Raw genomic sequence first — 13,054 nt, forward strand, 5'->3', positions numbered from 1 at the left:
GCTAGCAGACCCTTAGCATGATCCGTCGCTGGGAAAACAATTAACTCACCAATGAGGGCTCGGCTCATTCGTTGGCCGCCGTGCCGCATTCGTGTATACGTGCGATGGTGCTTCCCTGAACACCTGTACATCCTATTGGTCAGAAGGCTTCCGGGTCCCTAACTGTGTGTCCACTTCGTCTGTTCGGTGGGTTCTGATGTGCGGCCAGCGAGATTAGCGTAACGAACCCCCTCGTTTCTCGAGCCATCTCGGCTCGTTGTATGTCGACTTAGTGCTTGACCAGCTGTTGTGTCAGCTGGGCCCAGACACGACTTGTTCTATCGCACCGTTACCACAGTGTGCAAGCAAATCAATTCCTCGCGGCCCCGTCTCGATTCAACGAGATCGCTGCCTGGACTGGAGAACCCTGTCTCGCGGAACGTCGCTTGATGCACGAGGAAACGTTGTAATTGCAAGTACATGAACACCATCCTCCGTTGATCCACTTATTTTGAAATATCTATGCCAGGACGCTCATACGAACACCGCAGGTGAGAATCCACTTACTCATGTAAGGCGGTGCTGATTGGGTGTCAGCGAGTTCCTAATGGTGCTAATTGGGTTTTTGCTAGCGGCCACAGCTACGCCGGCACTGAACGTACAGCCCCGATAATGTTGAAATTACGATTAAAGCGACTGAATGGGCCATGATTGCAACTTACAAACTGTAGCGACTTATTAGCTGCAACAGCTCCATGATATTGTAACAACACACCTTCGCAACACAAAGGCATGTACGTCGGCCTTGTGGCCTCCTTCCGCGACTGAGGTGGTCTGGGTGCTTCGCAGGACGATCAGCCGTGCTATCAAGGGTCAAGAGTAGGCAGAAACCGAAGAGCACGCCGGGCCTCATAAATTTGATCGTGCCCCACTACAGGACTTCTAGAAATCGTAGAGTCCTACAACGCGATACGAGGCTTCACACCATACGGTCGGCCTTGGCGGACTGATCTGGACACCGTCGAGGAGGAGCCCTTGATTATCAGCGCTGCGCCTAATTGAAACAAGAGATATATTAAGGTGGGATCAGCATTGCGTTTGTCTTCATGTTACTGGCCTCATTTAGAGTTCCGGGGATGCGGTGAGCCGTGCGTGGGATGATTGAACCCTGTGCCTCAAGGCCTAACCATCCGTCACCTTGTCTCCACTCCCAGCTAGAAGCCTTTCACAGTAATGCATTGTGTCGGGCGGAGGCATGATCTTCTAAACCTTCCGCCGCTCAATTACGGAGCAGAATCGCTCCCACCTGACTGTTATTTGACCAAAGTGGATATAGAACGGCCAGGCCGGCAAGAACGCAAGGCACGCTGATAATAAACATATTCCACGGTTATACTACAGACTCATTTAGAAAACACGAGCCGTATTGCGCGCTTATCCATTGGAACAGGTATGCGAACACAGGCTGTGATATTTTACACGATGCTGATGGAGAGCTAGATGATCTTGTACGTACCAGAGTGGCATGCGAAACACCTTAGATGCAGCCCGACACTTAGGCGCAACATGGCAAGATTATTCGTGGTGAACATGGCGCCCGCAACAGTCTTCTATGTGACTCACATGGCCTTGCATTACAGCATGCATGGAAGGCAACAGGCGAAACAATACCATGCCCAGGCCGTTGCTCCCGCAAGTAAACGCCTACGGCGCCATCCCCCCACGTTAGCCGATCGACTGATGTCATTGAGCCCTGTGAAGAAAGCCCTCCATACGTGCTTTGTTTCTCAACAAATGACACACGGATTACCTGCTTTACATGTGCGTAGCGCTTCTATCGGAGATGAAGCCGGGTTCATGGTGCGCGTTGAGGTCTATCGGCGGTTGAAGCAGTTCCCTCAGATCTCCAATAGCTCCTTGCGCAACTTTAAATCTCGTGTATCACTGGGATCTTGATCGATGAGGTACAATACAGTGTACATAATGTATCGTGTACATGAGTTGGCAATCCGCGACCGTGGGGGTATGACTACGTATAAAGACCGGATCATGGCGAGCCAGGTCTAGACGGAGAATCCGCGCTTATGAGAGCGCTGGCTCGGTAAAGGTGCCTTGATCTTCACCTGGCGTTGCGAAATAGGCGACAATATATCTGCGGGCGTTTCGCAGGGCTTTGCAATGCGTCATAAGCCTGGGGCTTCACCATTCGGTATCAGGTCGAGCTTCGATCGCACATCGACGAAGAGCTACGCGGCCGTGAGCATAGAGACGATGCCGCGCATGGAAGCACTAGCTCCGGCCGGTAATTGGCACCGGTAGGTGAGCATGTTTGGTAGTCGACTAAAATAGAGTGACGAGCAACGCAATGGAGACCATAAAGTACCAGTGATCGCGACGATAGCAAACGATATCAACGAGAACATGCACTTGGTTATGACAGCTTGTCAGAAACATAGTCCCTGGTCTAATGAGAGTAAGGTAAGGTTGGGGCGCATTGAGTGCGAGTGACATCGCCTCATATACTGCCGAACGACCTCAGGGCTTCGTCGTCTATTGGGTCACGCGCGACCGGAGGAATGCTTCGCAGATAGTCCAGGGGTGCTAGTCGACGATGTGGATCACCCGAAAGCGTGAGAGAGGCACCGGGGGATTGTGCGACCGGATTCATGGGAGACTTGGCCAGTACGCTGATGCGAGGCGCCGAGCTTGTGAAGGTTGGAAGCGATGTTTTAGCCGCATGATTGTTGTCGCGCGACGCTGAGCTTGTAGAGCGACCCGACATGGCGTGAGGTGAAGGTGGAGTCTGAGATTTAGCGGGGCCATTTGCGCTTAAAGATGGAGAATGAACCGAGTGCCGGTTCCTGCGAGTGCCACCAGTCCGAGCGCAGACGTAGCGACCTTCAGGAACCTGAATGCCCTTGAGCTCGGGCACCTGCTCAATGACCCTCAAACGGTCAACTGAATCCTGAGTGTAGTACGCGTCTAGTAGTGAACAAGGTTTAGAGATGCCGCGGGCGGCACCAAGTAGTAAGATTAAACTTACTGAGATGCCATTTTCGCGGGGGTGTTTCGCCGTCGTGCACGTAGACGGAGTAAGTCTGCTTAATCATCTGCGAGGATCTGCATAACGCGGATGAGAACAAGAAGACAGCCGTGCGAGCACCGAAGCGCTCGCGTCATATAGCAATAGGAATTACCCTGCAAGATTGTTCCTGATCATGAGCGACGATCTACTCGCACTTTCCTTCTCGTAGTATAAGAGGAAATCCTAAGGCATTGTAGATGGCGTCAATGAACGCTCAAACAGCACCCGCTTGCAACGAGACGCACTAGGAAGAATTTGCACTCACGTCACGCGCACGAGATGGGCCCCAGCTGCGGCCCTCGGTGAACCTCTGAATCTCCTGCCCAGTCGCCTCCAATGGGTTACTACTCCGCTCCTCCCACACGTAGATACAGCCTGTCGTGAGGTACAGCCGTTCTTCGTCGTCGAGCCGACGAGCGACCATGGGAAGTCGTTTCAGATACACAGCATGGAGAACGACTTCCGCATCTTGGACAGAGCGGATACGCAGTCGGGTGCAAGTTGGGTACTGCATGGGGTGAGGGGCTTGGAAATGACATGAGGAACCGATCCGACGACCCTTTTGTATATGTGAGTGCTATGCCAGACTGGCTCCTCTCGCGAGAATATGTCGAGATGACATTTGATAAGGTTTGACTAGAAACCGCTGCTTAAAACGTGGAAAGAAAAGTATGCAATAAGTGGTATGGGTCCAGGTCCGAGTGGTTGCCAATAGATAGATAGCCAAAGGCTGTCGATCGGAACCTAATCTCCAATAGGAGTATAGCCCCAACGATTTAGCCCTATATTCTGGAAGTAGTACGTGGCGCTCCACGTTTCGTATTTTGACAAACTAGGCAATGAATCAGGCCGCATGCCCGTGCCACGAGCACACTCGTGTAGTCGTGTCGTCACGCTGGCTGTATTCTGCAACGGGCTTTCCGGCTAGTGTAGTCAGCGCGCTTGCTGCGGACTCTCGCCGTGCGGACAGTTGGATATCCATTGAACGCACGGGCCTTACCACACGGTACCAGAGTCTCGCCCAACGTTTACGTTCTGGGACAAACGGACGTATGGTCACCCTAAATATCGCTAGTTGGGGTAAGCAACTATCCGAGATATCCGATGCACCCGCGTTGTTTTATTGGCAGCCAGCGACTCTAGTCCGCCGAGATGCATCTCCGTGCCGCGGCCACTGCTTAATCAAGACTTCTTTTTCATTATGCGCTTTTAGGCACCGTTACGTCAATCATCCCGCCCTCCCTGATAGCAATCATAGGTGGCATCGAGCAAGTATCAATTGTGCGTGCGCCATGCATGAACGACAATCATCTGACGCCTCGTTGCAAGTTGTGGTTCGATGGCCCAAGCTTCGTACGTAAACAAATGCCCTTCTATGCCTCCTGCTCATAGTGTCACCGCGTTAGATGTCAAATTATAGCCCACTCAGAGTTCCCAGGTGGCGCGGCGTGAGTCTCCGTCTCCACTACGCACCTTTGCCATGAAGTGAATCTTAGTTTTAGACGACCTGACAGGTCTGCTGATAGGCAGCCCGCTCTTGCGTCGACACAGGGTCCTGACATGTTGTCTTTATCCAGGCGTGCTCCAGCTGCGGTACTCAACAAGATAGTCTTGGCTCTTCTGAGCCACTCCTTGCTCATTGTTAGCTTTTGAGCATGCTTCCGATCAGACGTTTGTGTGAGACATGGGGAAACGATCATAGCTAAGCACACTAGCCGCATCAATCGGCAAGAGTATCACCCCTGCGGTATAAAGAACGAGCGCGCCGATCAGGAGACCTTCGTGAGTCGTGTTCTACTTCTGCCAGGAACGTACGCTTACGACCCGTGGGCTGCATTGTCCCATCCAGTACCTATTCCCTTTCTTGCGTACCCCATGTAAAACTACATCTGGTTCTTCTCGCACGCATGTTTCGAAGGGTTTACGGCAAGTGCCATCGGTCTATCAGTCACTTATTCTCACGCGTGTCGTGGTCTGGGATCTCAGGCGCCGAGTCCCTTGTGTGTTTCACCCTGCGGCCCTCGGCTAGGTGCTAGAAACATTGGCTTTGTAGGGCCAATCACCTGTGGGCTTGTATGTACACCACGATGCTCAGGAGCTATATGCTGCTGCCCCCAGAGTTCATCTTACAACAGGACGCTGTCATCATGCGGATGTCTACTCGTTTTGTCAGGCAGTGATATTGGGTCAAAAATTGGCGGATCATAAATTCGCTCTGCACCCGCACATTGAAACATATCTCGTACGTGTTCCAAGCGTCTTCCTCGAAAAATTGCCAACGAGGGTCGTTCTAATCTGACGGACGCAAGCTTCCATTTGAATGCAGGACACGGCTTTGTCCACACCAGACCAGAGCTCCTATCTCCGGCGTTTCCCTTCTCGATAGTACTAAAGAAATGATCAGCTATGTATCCGAAAGAGGTGAATCTCGTTGTTCGACATAAAATTTCGGCACCCTGCTGACCACGTTTACGACACGCGTGGTTCTCCTCCTGGTTGCTTCACATATCTGGGTCGCTCAAGCCTTCTCGAGAACACAGATGTCTCATTTGGCCCTATAGAGTTCAGGGCGCCATTAGGAGCACTGAAAGCATTCAAAGCGTCTCCCGGTCTGTGGCGCTGTAGTGGCTCTGCATTGACCTAGAAGTCGTCAGCCGTGCTTACGCAAGCGAATCCTGCCTCGGCGGTCTTGGGCGTGGACTCGTGCGCCCTGCACGACACAGGAAAGTTCTTCCAAAACCAGACGAATCTTTCCAGCTGTGTGTTTGCGTTCTTCAGAAGGCGAGGGAAGTCATGAGCTTAACACTGCGCCGACATGACGGCCCCTGGACATACCGCTACAACAATCATCCCACTACGCATACCGGCAGCTTCCGTCCTCTTTGTCTTGCCATCTATCCAGTTTTCCGCTCACTGTTGCTGTCTTCGCGAGACCCTGAGTACCTACACGTGGGCGCCTCCTTTCTCTATGGCTATCCCACATCTGGGGCTCGCATGCCTGGTTGCGGGCTTCTGTCGACACGAAGGGTAAGTACTCCACCTTACTTTTGAATATATCTCATCGACCGCCATCTACGGGACAAGGTTTCCCTTTGCATCACCGCAGCTCCCGTTGTCATGATTGAGTCCGCATCGGCCCTGATATCCTGTGAAAGTTCCACAGCATGGCCTTCCTCTTCGGAGGCATTTGGCGGCCCGCAAGAGACGCGCAATATTGACCGGGAGGATCTTGCTCCTCCCGCAGACGCTCCAATTGTACGAGCTGCGTACGTTTTTGCATCGAGTACAGTATTCGGAATATTTGCCTACCTACGGAATCGTCCGGCTCTGGGTGCTCGGGGCGTCATCGCCTCTCGTAGGAGATAGGAGACCCTTAAGACGTATTCCTGATACGGCTGTGTCATCGCTTGTTTGAAGCGAGTCCTTATATTAAAATCTAATAAATCAGGTCTGAGAACCCTTTCTCTGAGCCATCAACGGCTGGATATTCAGGTCAGCGAGCGCCCACGGACCCGCGGTCTGAGTCACCAGTACGGAATACTGTTTTTGTGTCTTACTGAATTACCAGCCGCGGGCTGTATAAAACGTCTTCTGGATGTACATAGGCCCTCACGGGCAGGTCGCACTTTGCAATAGATTGCTTGGCCTCAAGAGAGTGCACGCTAAGCATGGCGCGCTTTTGAATATCAAATACCACAATCTGAACGTTCCATGTCGGAAAAGCTCTACGCTGCTCGTGTATCTTACTGCGGAATCCCGACGCGGTTTCCTTCTCGCCATATGACGGTGATAACAGACCCGCGATCAGCAGGGAAATTTCGCGGGTCTGTCAAGAAGACGCCACTCCCGCAAACACGCATTTGTCGTTCTCAGGATTGTCCCTCCGCTACGATTCTTCACGGTGGAGGCGGAACGGCTCAACCAAGTTTGATGTGAACTTGACAGTCTAATTATCCAATACGTCACCCGCACATCCGTTGTCAGACGGGGCTCCTGCCTGATAAGCTTATTTTTGCCCACCACGATGCATGATCTTTGTTTGTTGTGACCGGCGAATCCGATTTTGCGCATTAGATATCGCGATCTGAATGGCCCTGACCTGCTGTGTGCAGGCTTCGAGAGCGATGTGTATATCCTATCTCCTATATAGATGGCAAGATCTACCTTATCTGACGTCTGCCGTCAGCTCCCGGCCTGTTTTACTCCTGCCCGTGGTCAGTCCCTGATTCTTCTCTAAGACCTATTGCATTGACGGTGCACATGAATGCCGGCATCCGAGTAATGTTACATAGCCATTGACCGGGAGACACGTCTGCCGTTTTCAGCGGATATCGTACGGCAGGCTTCAGGAAAGGTTGTTTTCCATCCTAAAGGAGTCTCTAATGCGACCGCTTTGGTAATCCCACACAGCCACTCGCAGTGACGAAGCTTGGTCCCTGGCCGCATGTACGACGCGAATACATGTCCCTTACGGCAATCAGTCCATGAATACGGATGTAAAGGCAGGCGATTGCAGGTCTCGTGAACAAATGGTCGCATTACATGAGAGCACGTAGCCACTTTTCCCTTAGGCGGAATGGACTAGAAGGATCTATCAGAAGCCCTTGTTGTGCCCGCCCTTCTCGTAGAATGCCTCCACCCTCTTTACAATAGAATCGAGGGCAGCGAGCCACTTGCTGAGTTCTTCATTCAGCTTGTCAGCGGGAACAGGGGGTCCGCCTGCGGGATCAGACGCGAGTTTGGCGTAGAAGTCCGCGCGGTAGGGGCACGCCTTCATGGCAACCTTCGGCAGTATACGTCAAGCATTAGCGGCATGCCAGGAAGTGGACCTGATCGCCAGCGTACCGCGAAAATGCCTTTGACCACGAAATTGTGGAACTTCTTGAGGGACGCGTCGTATGACTTGCTGAACGCAACGGAAAGCTCCTCCGACGTATTCGCCTGGGCGTTTTGCAGCGCCTTGCAGGTGAACGAGAGACCACGTAGCAGCCACATGAGGCCTTCGGTTGCTGGTCGCTTCTTCTCGCCCTTCTCGCTCTCGACTAACTGCTCCAAAGTGGCTGATTGCGCAGGCACAGCATCGTAGCGAGCCCTGACTTTCTGATGTCCCCATTCGTACGTCGGTCAGCATGGAAACGACAGAATGTACCCAACGTGACTGACAGCAATATTACCCTTAATATCACTCTGCACTGCAGTGAAGGCAGTAGAACCCAGAACGTCTAGTCGCGTGTAAGCTTTGTAAGGTTCTCCTGTAATGCACAACACGCACCAAAGAGCGCCACCACACCATCCGCAGCCTGGAGGAATTCCAGCGTGTCGACGCCAGCGTCTGTCACTGTAACATCTGCGAATGACTTTGCGCAAATATGAGATCTCGTCCGCATCGAGCATAATGATGTCCGCCTAACCTTAACGGTTTCGAAATAGGGGGCCATACTGCGCTCGCAATGAGAGATAGAAGGGGGGAGGAAGGGATCAGGGGGCTGTGTGGTCTGACGATGCAGATACATGCTACAGCCACATGCCCGATCGATCCTCGTGATCGAATCAACTCGTTTCCGCAAACTCGTTACCTGAATCCATTCATCGACCACAACCTTCATTTGATCTCTCTTTACCCCTGCTCTTACAGAACTGCAACGGCGGAAAAATGCCTCACGCAGATTCTGCTCTCGTACCCCAAGGGCTAGACAAGGCAGCATTTTGGGACCACATTCACGATCAACTAGCGGCTTTGCTAGAAGGACAACGGAATTGGGTATGGGAAACAGAAACACTCCGGCTTGCGAGATCGTAACAGTAGTCAGGTGACAAACCTTGCGAATGCGTCCTCGCTCATCTACAACTCCCTCCTTGCGTTCGAGCCTTATTTTGGCGACAAAGAGCGGGCCGTTAACTGGTGCGGTATGTGCCTTGTGTGATTATGTCCGCAACCACGCCCTTATCGTGCTGTTGTCTGATACAAACAGGGTTCTACATCGTTTCAAGCTTATTTCCATCACCGCGCATATCGCAAGCAGACGGAAATGAAGCAGAAGCTCGCAGTCAATTGCTACTGGGACCGTTTTGCGGTAAACCGGCGTGCCAATTCATTAATACAACTCCCGGCAAGGCTCGCGGAGTTTGTGCCGACGCTTTTTTGGGCCGGCGGGTCATTCGCGTGCACAATGTGAACGAGTATCCAGGTCACATCGCATGTGATGGGGAAACAAAAAGCGAAATCGTCTGTCCCTTGACCTTGGGAGCAAACGGCGAAGAGATAGCAGTGGGAGTGTTGGATCTCGATTGTCTAGCCTTCGGCGGTTTCACCGAGGATGATGAACGAGGTTTAGAGAAAATTGCGGATCTGGTGGTCGCGGCGTGTGACTGGTAGCAAGAGTTTACCCAGGTCAGTAGATGTAATGCCATAGCATAGCCTAAAGTGTAGACGGCGGCTGGCGTGTTCTACAACACCTCTTCTACATGTCGCGAGCAGATCTACGCCGTCTATAGAATCCGACCATCACGCATGCTCCGTTTTCTGCCATTCCAGGAACTCCTCGTGCAGTTTCTTCTGCAGCGCCCAATCCTTCTGCACCTTTTTTGTCTGATTCTTGCTCAGCTCCTTTCCCTCGCCGTCGGTTAATGGTAAGCCGTTCCCATCCCAGCTGCCATACAAGCCTTTCGGGACATTCGGTGGCTTGAACATGTCTTGTGGCGCGACACGCCCCTTCTCTAGTTTCTGCATTCGCTTCTGGCGCTCAGCCTCGACTGCAGCAGCCTTCTTTGCCGCCTTGGCATCTGCCTGTGCACGTTTCTCGTCGCGAGCCCTGATTAAATCCGCGGGAGGAACTAGCTTGACCAATGCCTTCCCGTCTACGCTCGTACGCGATCAAGGTCTAATCAGACACTAGTGCGGATAAAGAGCGCTGGAGCGATCTACACTCACCGTCCTTATCATCCAAGGCCACACCCAACGGAACCAAATCAACGTCCCGGAGTTTGTCCGAAAGCGTTAGGATCTCCTTCAATGCCCCCTCGCCCCCCGCGATGGCGAGCCTTCGCACGCCATCACGGAATGTAGATAGTGTGCGGAGATAAGGCATGAGAACCTCTTCTCGCTGAGATCACTGCCGTCAGCCAGGGGTGCCCTCCACCGAGGCCGCAATGCGAAGGGGGGACGTACGTTTATGCCGCCTTCCGCGGCATCTCGATCCTGCCCCCAGCCGATCTCCGAGGTCTCACCCTCGCCCAGCCCGAACATGCGGAGCATCTGGCCGACCCAGCGGGTGACTATCACAACTGCGCCAATGTCCAGGTCGGTGCTGCGCGTGTTGATGTAGACGTTTGTGCGTGAGACGAGGTCGCGCAGGACGTCCAGCGCGACAGGCGTGTTGAACGAGTCGCACAGCGCGACCCGGAACGCGTCCTGGGCCGCATGCAAGCTGGCGGCGATGGCGGCAGCTGAGCGGTCCTGCCGCGGGTGCATCTCGGATCACGCACCTATCAACAAGCTCGCGCTCTGCATCCCTGTAGCGGGTCGCGCTATCCATATTGGGCCCGTCTGCTTCCGCCTGGCTGACGAGCGCCTTGACGGTGGTGAAGAAGTTCTGCGGGAGCAGAAGGTGAGCAAACGCGCGTGATTGCACAATTGGGACGTAATGCGGAGCCTCGCACGCAGACACGCACGTTGAAAGCAGTCTCGAGAATGCGAACCTCGCCCGTCATGAGCGACTCCGAGAAGTCAACCTTGGCGTTCCACAGCTGAGTCAGGAAAGCGAGCCGCAGTTGGCGTGCGCTGTACTTCTGGAGGATCTCCTGTGGGACGGTGCAAGACCGTGATCAGCAGGTGTGCGGGTGCCCACATGATTCAGGGCGTACATCGATGGTGATAAAGTTCTTGAGCGACTTGCTCATCTTCAGCCCCTCGATGTGCAGGTGTCCGGTGTGGAGGAAGTAGTTTACCCATGTAGGGCAGTTGTGGTAAGCCTGCAACGGCCGCATCAGCGTCAGGGTGCAAATGACCGCATACACCGTCACCGCAAGTACCTCTGACTGCGCCATTTCATTATCGTGATGCGGGAACGCAAGGTCTATGCCGCCCGAGTGGATATCCATGTTCGCGCCGAAGATCGCAGACGCCATAACTGAGCATTCGATGTGCCATCCTGGTCGCCCCGAACCCCAGGGAGACGGCCAGGAAGGCTCGCCAGGCTTTGACGCCTTCCAGAGTGCGAAGTCTGCGGGCGATCGACGCCCCGAGGCGACGGACAGAGCACCTATGCATTGCTGTCAGTCAAATTCCCCAAGGGGATATATGCATGGAAGACGGCTGACATGCCTTCGCCTTCCTCTAGAAGTTCCCAGTTGCCTTTGCTCCACGGCTCCAATTTCGCGTAGTCGTGCCCGTCCGCCTTGTCGAAGGCGCGCGTGTCGAAGTAGACGCTTCCGTCAACCGCATAGCCATACCCGTTCTTCACGATGCCTTCCACGAACGCCACAATCTCGGGCACGAATTCCGTCACCCGAGTGAGCGTATCTGGATCGCGGACACGCAGACGGCGCATGTCCGTGAAGAACTCCCCCTCCCAATAGCTTGATAGCGAGCGAAAAATGGAGTGGTCCGTGACGGTGCTGCCGTGCTTCGCCAATGTTATGACGTACGCTGGGAACGAGCGGTGCGCTCACCTGCTTGTCCAGGGATATCGCAAGGATATCCTTCGACTCATCTATCAGTCGGTGGGCATCTTCCTGCGAGCTGCTTCCGGAAATTGCAGAGATCTCCGCCGCCTCCAGCGCGGAGTGTGTGCGGTTCTAACATGTGAACATGAGACATCAGCTGTGCGGGAGAAGGCCCATACACACCGCAGCGGAGAAATGCATCTCAAATTTTTCGTCCCTCTTCAGGCACTCCTGCTTCCATGCCTTGTCCTGGAACCGAGCAACTAGCTGAGGCCACGTTTCCTTCTCTTTGCCTTTGCCAGGACGCTCTGTTTCTGGAAGACCCTTGCCGACCTTGGACAGCACGTACTCCGACCATGATTCTTGCACAAATTTCAAGACCTGTGGAGTCAGCTCCCGCGTCTCTGAGCGGAACGTGTCCACAAGGTATGTTTGGCGGGCGCGGAGGATGATCTGCCCACCTCTCAGCCGAATTACTTGAGCCTTGTGACTGGAGAGCGAGACTGACCTTGTCGTCGATATCCGTGATGTTCATTACGAAGTGGACGTCATAGCCAAAATAATCGGACATGATGCGCCGCAATACATCCTGCGTGACATAGTTTCTGAACGCAGTCGAGATCGCAGTCCCGTCCCAATACAAGGTGTACTTACCTAGCATGTCCCATATGCGACGCGTCGTACACCGTCGGCCCGCAGTTGTACCACTTCACGTGTCTCCCGTTGTTTGCCACGAACTCCGTCTGTACCACGCAAGCATGAGCGGTGCGCGGGCGGCTAGCGCACGCAGGATAGGACAAACTTTTGTGCGGGTCAGGGAGTTGTACACCTTCAGCACAGGCTCTTCGGCCTGCCTCTGCGGGAGGGCCCACTTTGGTTGCTGGATCGCCATGGATGTGCAAGATCTCGTGTGGTGGGGAGCGGCGAAAGCAGAGATGAGATGAGACTTCGGCGATGGGCGTAGTACGAGTCCGCGGCGGAGGTGGAAGATGCCGAGCCGCATGCACGATTCAGTGCGTTATCGTTGCTGAGCGTCCTGATGGCCTGACTCGACTAGCGTGTTGCTCGCAATTGTCGCCACAAGTTGGCGAGAGCAGGCGCTGTGGCAATCTTTGCGGAGAGCGCGATCGTGGTGGTCTCGGGAAACGGTGCACTCGATCGAGCAACGCATCAGCCAGATCAGACCCTCAACGAGGCCTCCGTTCCAACCATATAAAGGCGCATCCATATAAAGCGATTCATATGCCTAAATTTTGTCACTGGGCAACCGTCGGTGATGCGCCTTCGCGATCTCGATTCCCTTCTTACAATCAGCGTCGGCCTGGT

The 13,054-nt window shown here is 53.7% G+C and overlaps 4 protein-coding genes across 4 annotated transcripts; 1 reads left to right on the forward strand and 3 right to left on the reverse strand.

Moving 5' to 3' along the window:
- Positions 1-1,877: 1,877 nt before the first annotated feature.
- On the reverse strand, positions 1,878-3,576 carry POSPLADRAFT_1064492 (hypothetical protein; the record flags this gene model as incomplete). The annotated part of the gene is made up of 6 exons (XM_024481811.1): positions 3,330-3,576; positions 3,177-3,247; positions 3,023-3,099; positions 2,514-2,961; positions 2,103-2,131; positions 1,878-1,930 (listed from the first exon to the last, which is right to left on the reverse strand). The coding sequence occupies exons 1-6, from the start codon at positions 3,486-3,488 to the stop codon at positions 1,878-1,880; spliced, it is 837 nt and encodes a 278-aa protein (XP_024342584.1). The 5' UTR covers positions 3,489-3,576.
- A 3,978-nt stretch (positions 3,577-7,554) lies between these two features.
- Positions 7,555-8,532, reverse strand: POSPLADRAFT_1064493 (hypothetical protein). Its single transcript, XM_024481812.1, has 5 exons — positions 8,476-8,532; positions 8,337-8,421; positions 8,228-8,286; positions 7,910-8,164; positions 7,555-7,847 (listed from the first exon to the last, which is right to left on the reverse strand). The coding sequence occupies exons 1-5, from the start codon at positions 8,500-8,502 to the stop codon at positions 7,659-7,661; spliced, it is 615 nt and encodes a 204-aa protein (XP_024342585.1). The 5' UTR covers positions 8,503-8,532; the 3' UTR covers positions 7,555-7,658.
- A 185-nt stretch (positions 8,533-8,717) lies between these two features.
- POSPLADRAFT_1043382 (hypothetical protein) lies at positions 8,718-9,440 on the forward strand (the record flags this gene model as incomplete). The annotated part of the gene is made up of 3 exons (XM_024478295.1): positions 8,718-8,825; positions 8,875-8,971; positions 9,037-9,440. The coding sequence occupies 3 exons, from the start codon at positions 8,718-8,720 to the stop codon at positions 9,438-9,440; spliced, it is 609 nt and encodes a 202-aa protein (XP_024342586.1).
- A 21-nt stretch (positions 9,441-9,461) lies between these two features.
- POSPLADRAFT_1064495 (hypothetical protein) lies at positions 9,462-12,620 on the reverse strand (the record flags this gene model as incomplete). The annotated part of the gene is made up of 13 exons (XM_024481813.1): positions 9,462-9,922; positions 9,996-10,167; positions 10,233-10,491; positions 10,550-10,656; positions 10,736-10,864; positions 10,928-11,035; positions 11,096-11,325; positions 11,388-11,688; positions 11,735-11,860; positions 11,912-12,181; positions 12,237-12,333; positions 12,383-12,471; positions 12,531-12,620. 13 exons carry the CDS (start codon positions 12,618-12,620, stop codon positions 9,570-9,572), a joined length of 2,331 nt encoding a protein of 776 aa, XP_024342587.1. The 3' UTR covers positions 9,462-9,569.
- Between the last annotated feature and the right edge of the window lie 434 nt (positions 12,621-13,054).

This window comes from Postia placenta (genome assembly GCF_002117355.1).
Source record: "Postia placenta MAD-698-R-SB12 unplaced genomic scaffold POSPLAscaffold_2, whole genome shotgun sequence".
NCBI classification, from domain to species: Eukaryota; Fungi; Basidiomycota; class Agaricomycetes; order Polyporales; family Adustoporiaceae; genus Rhodonia; species Rhodonia placenta.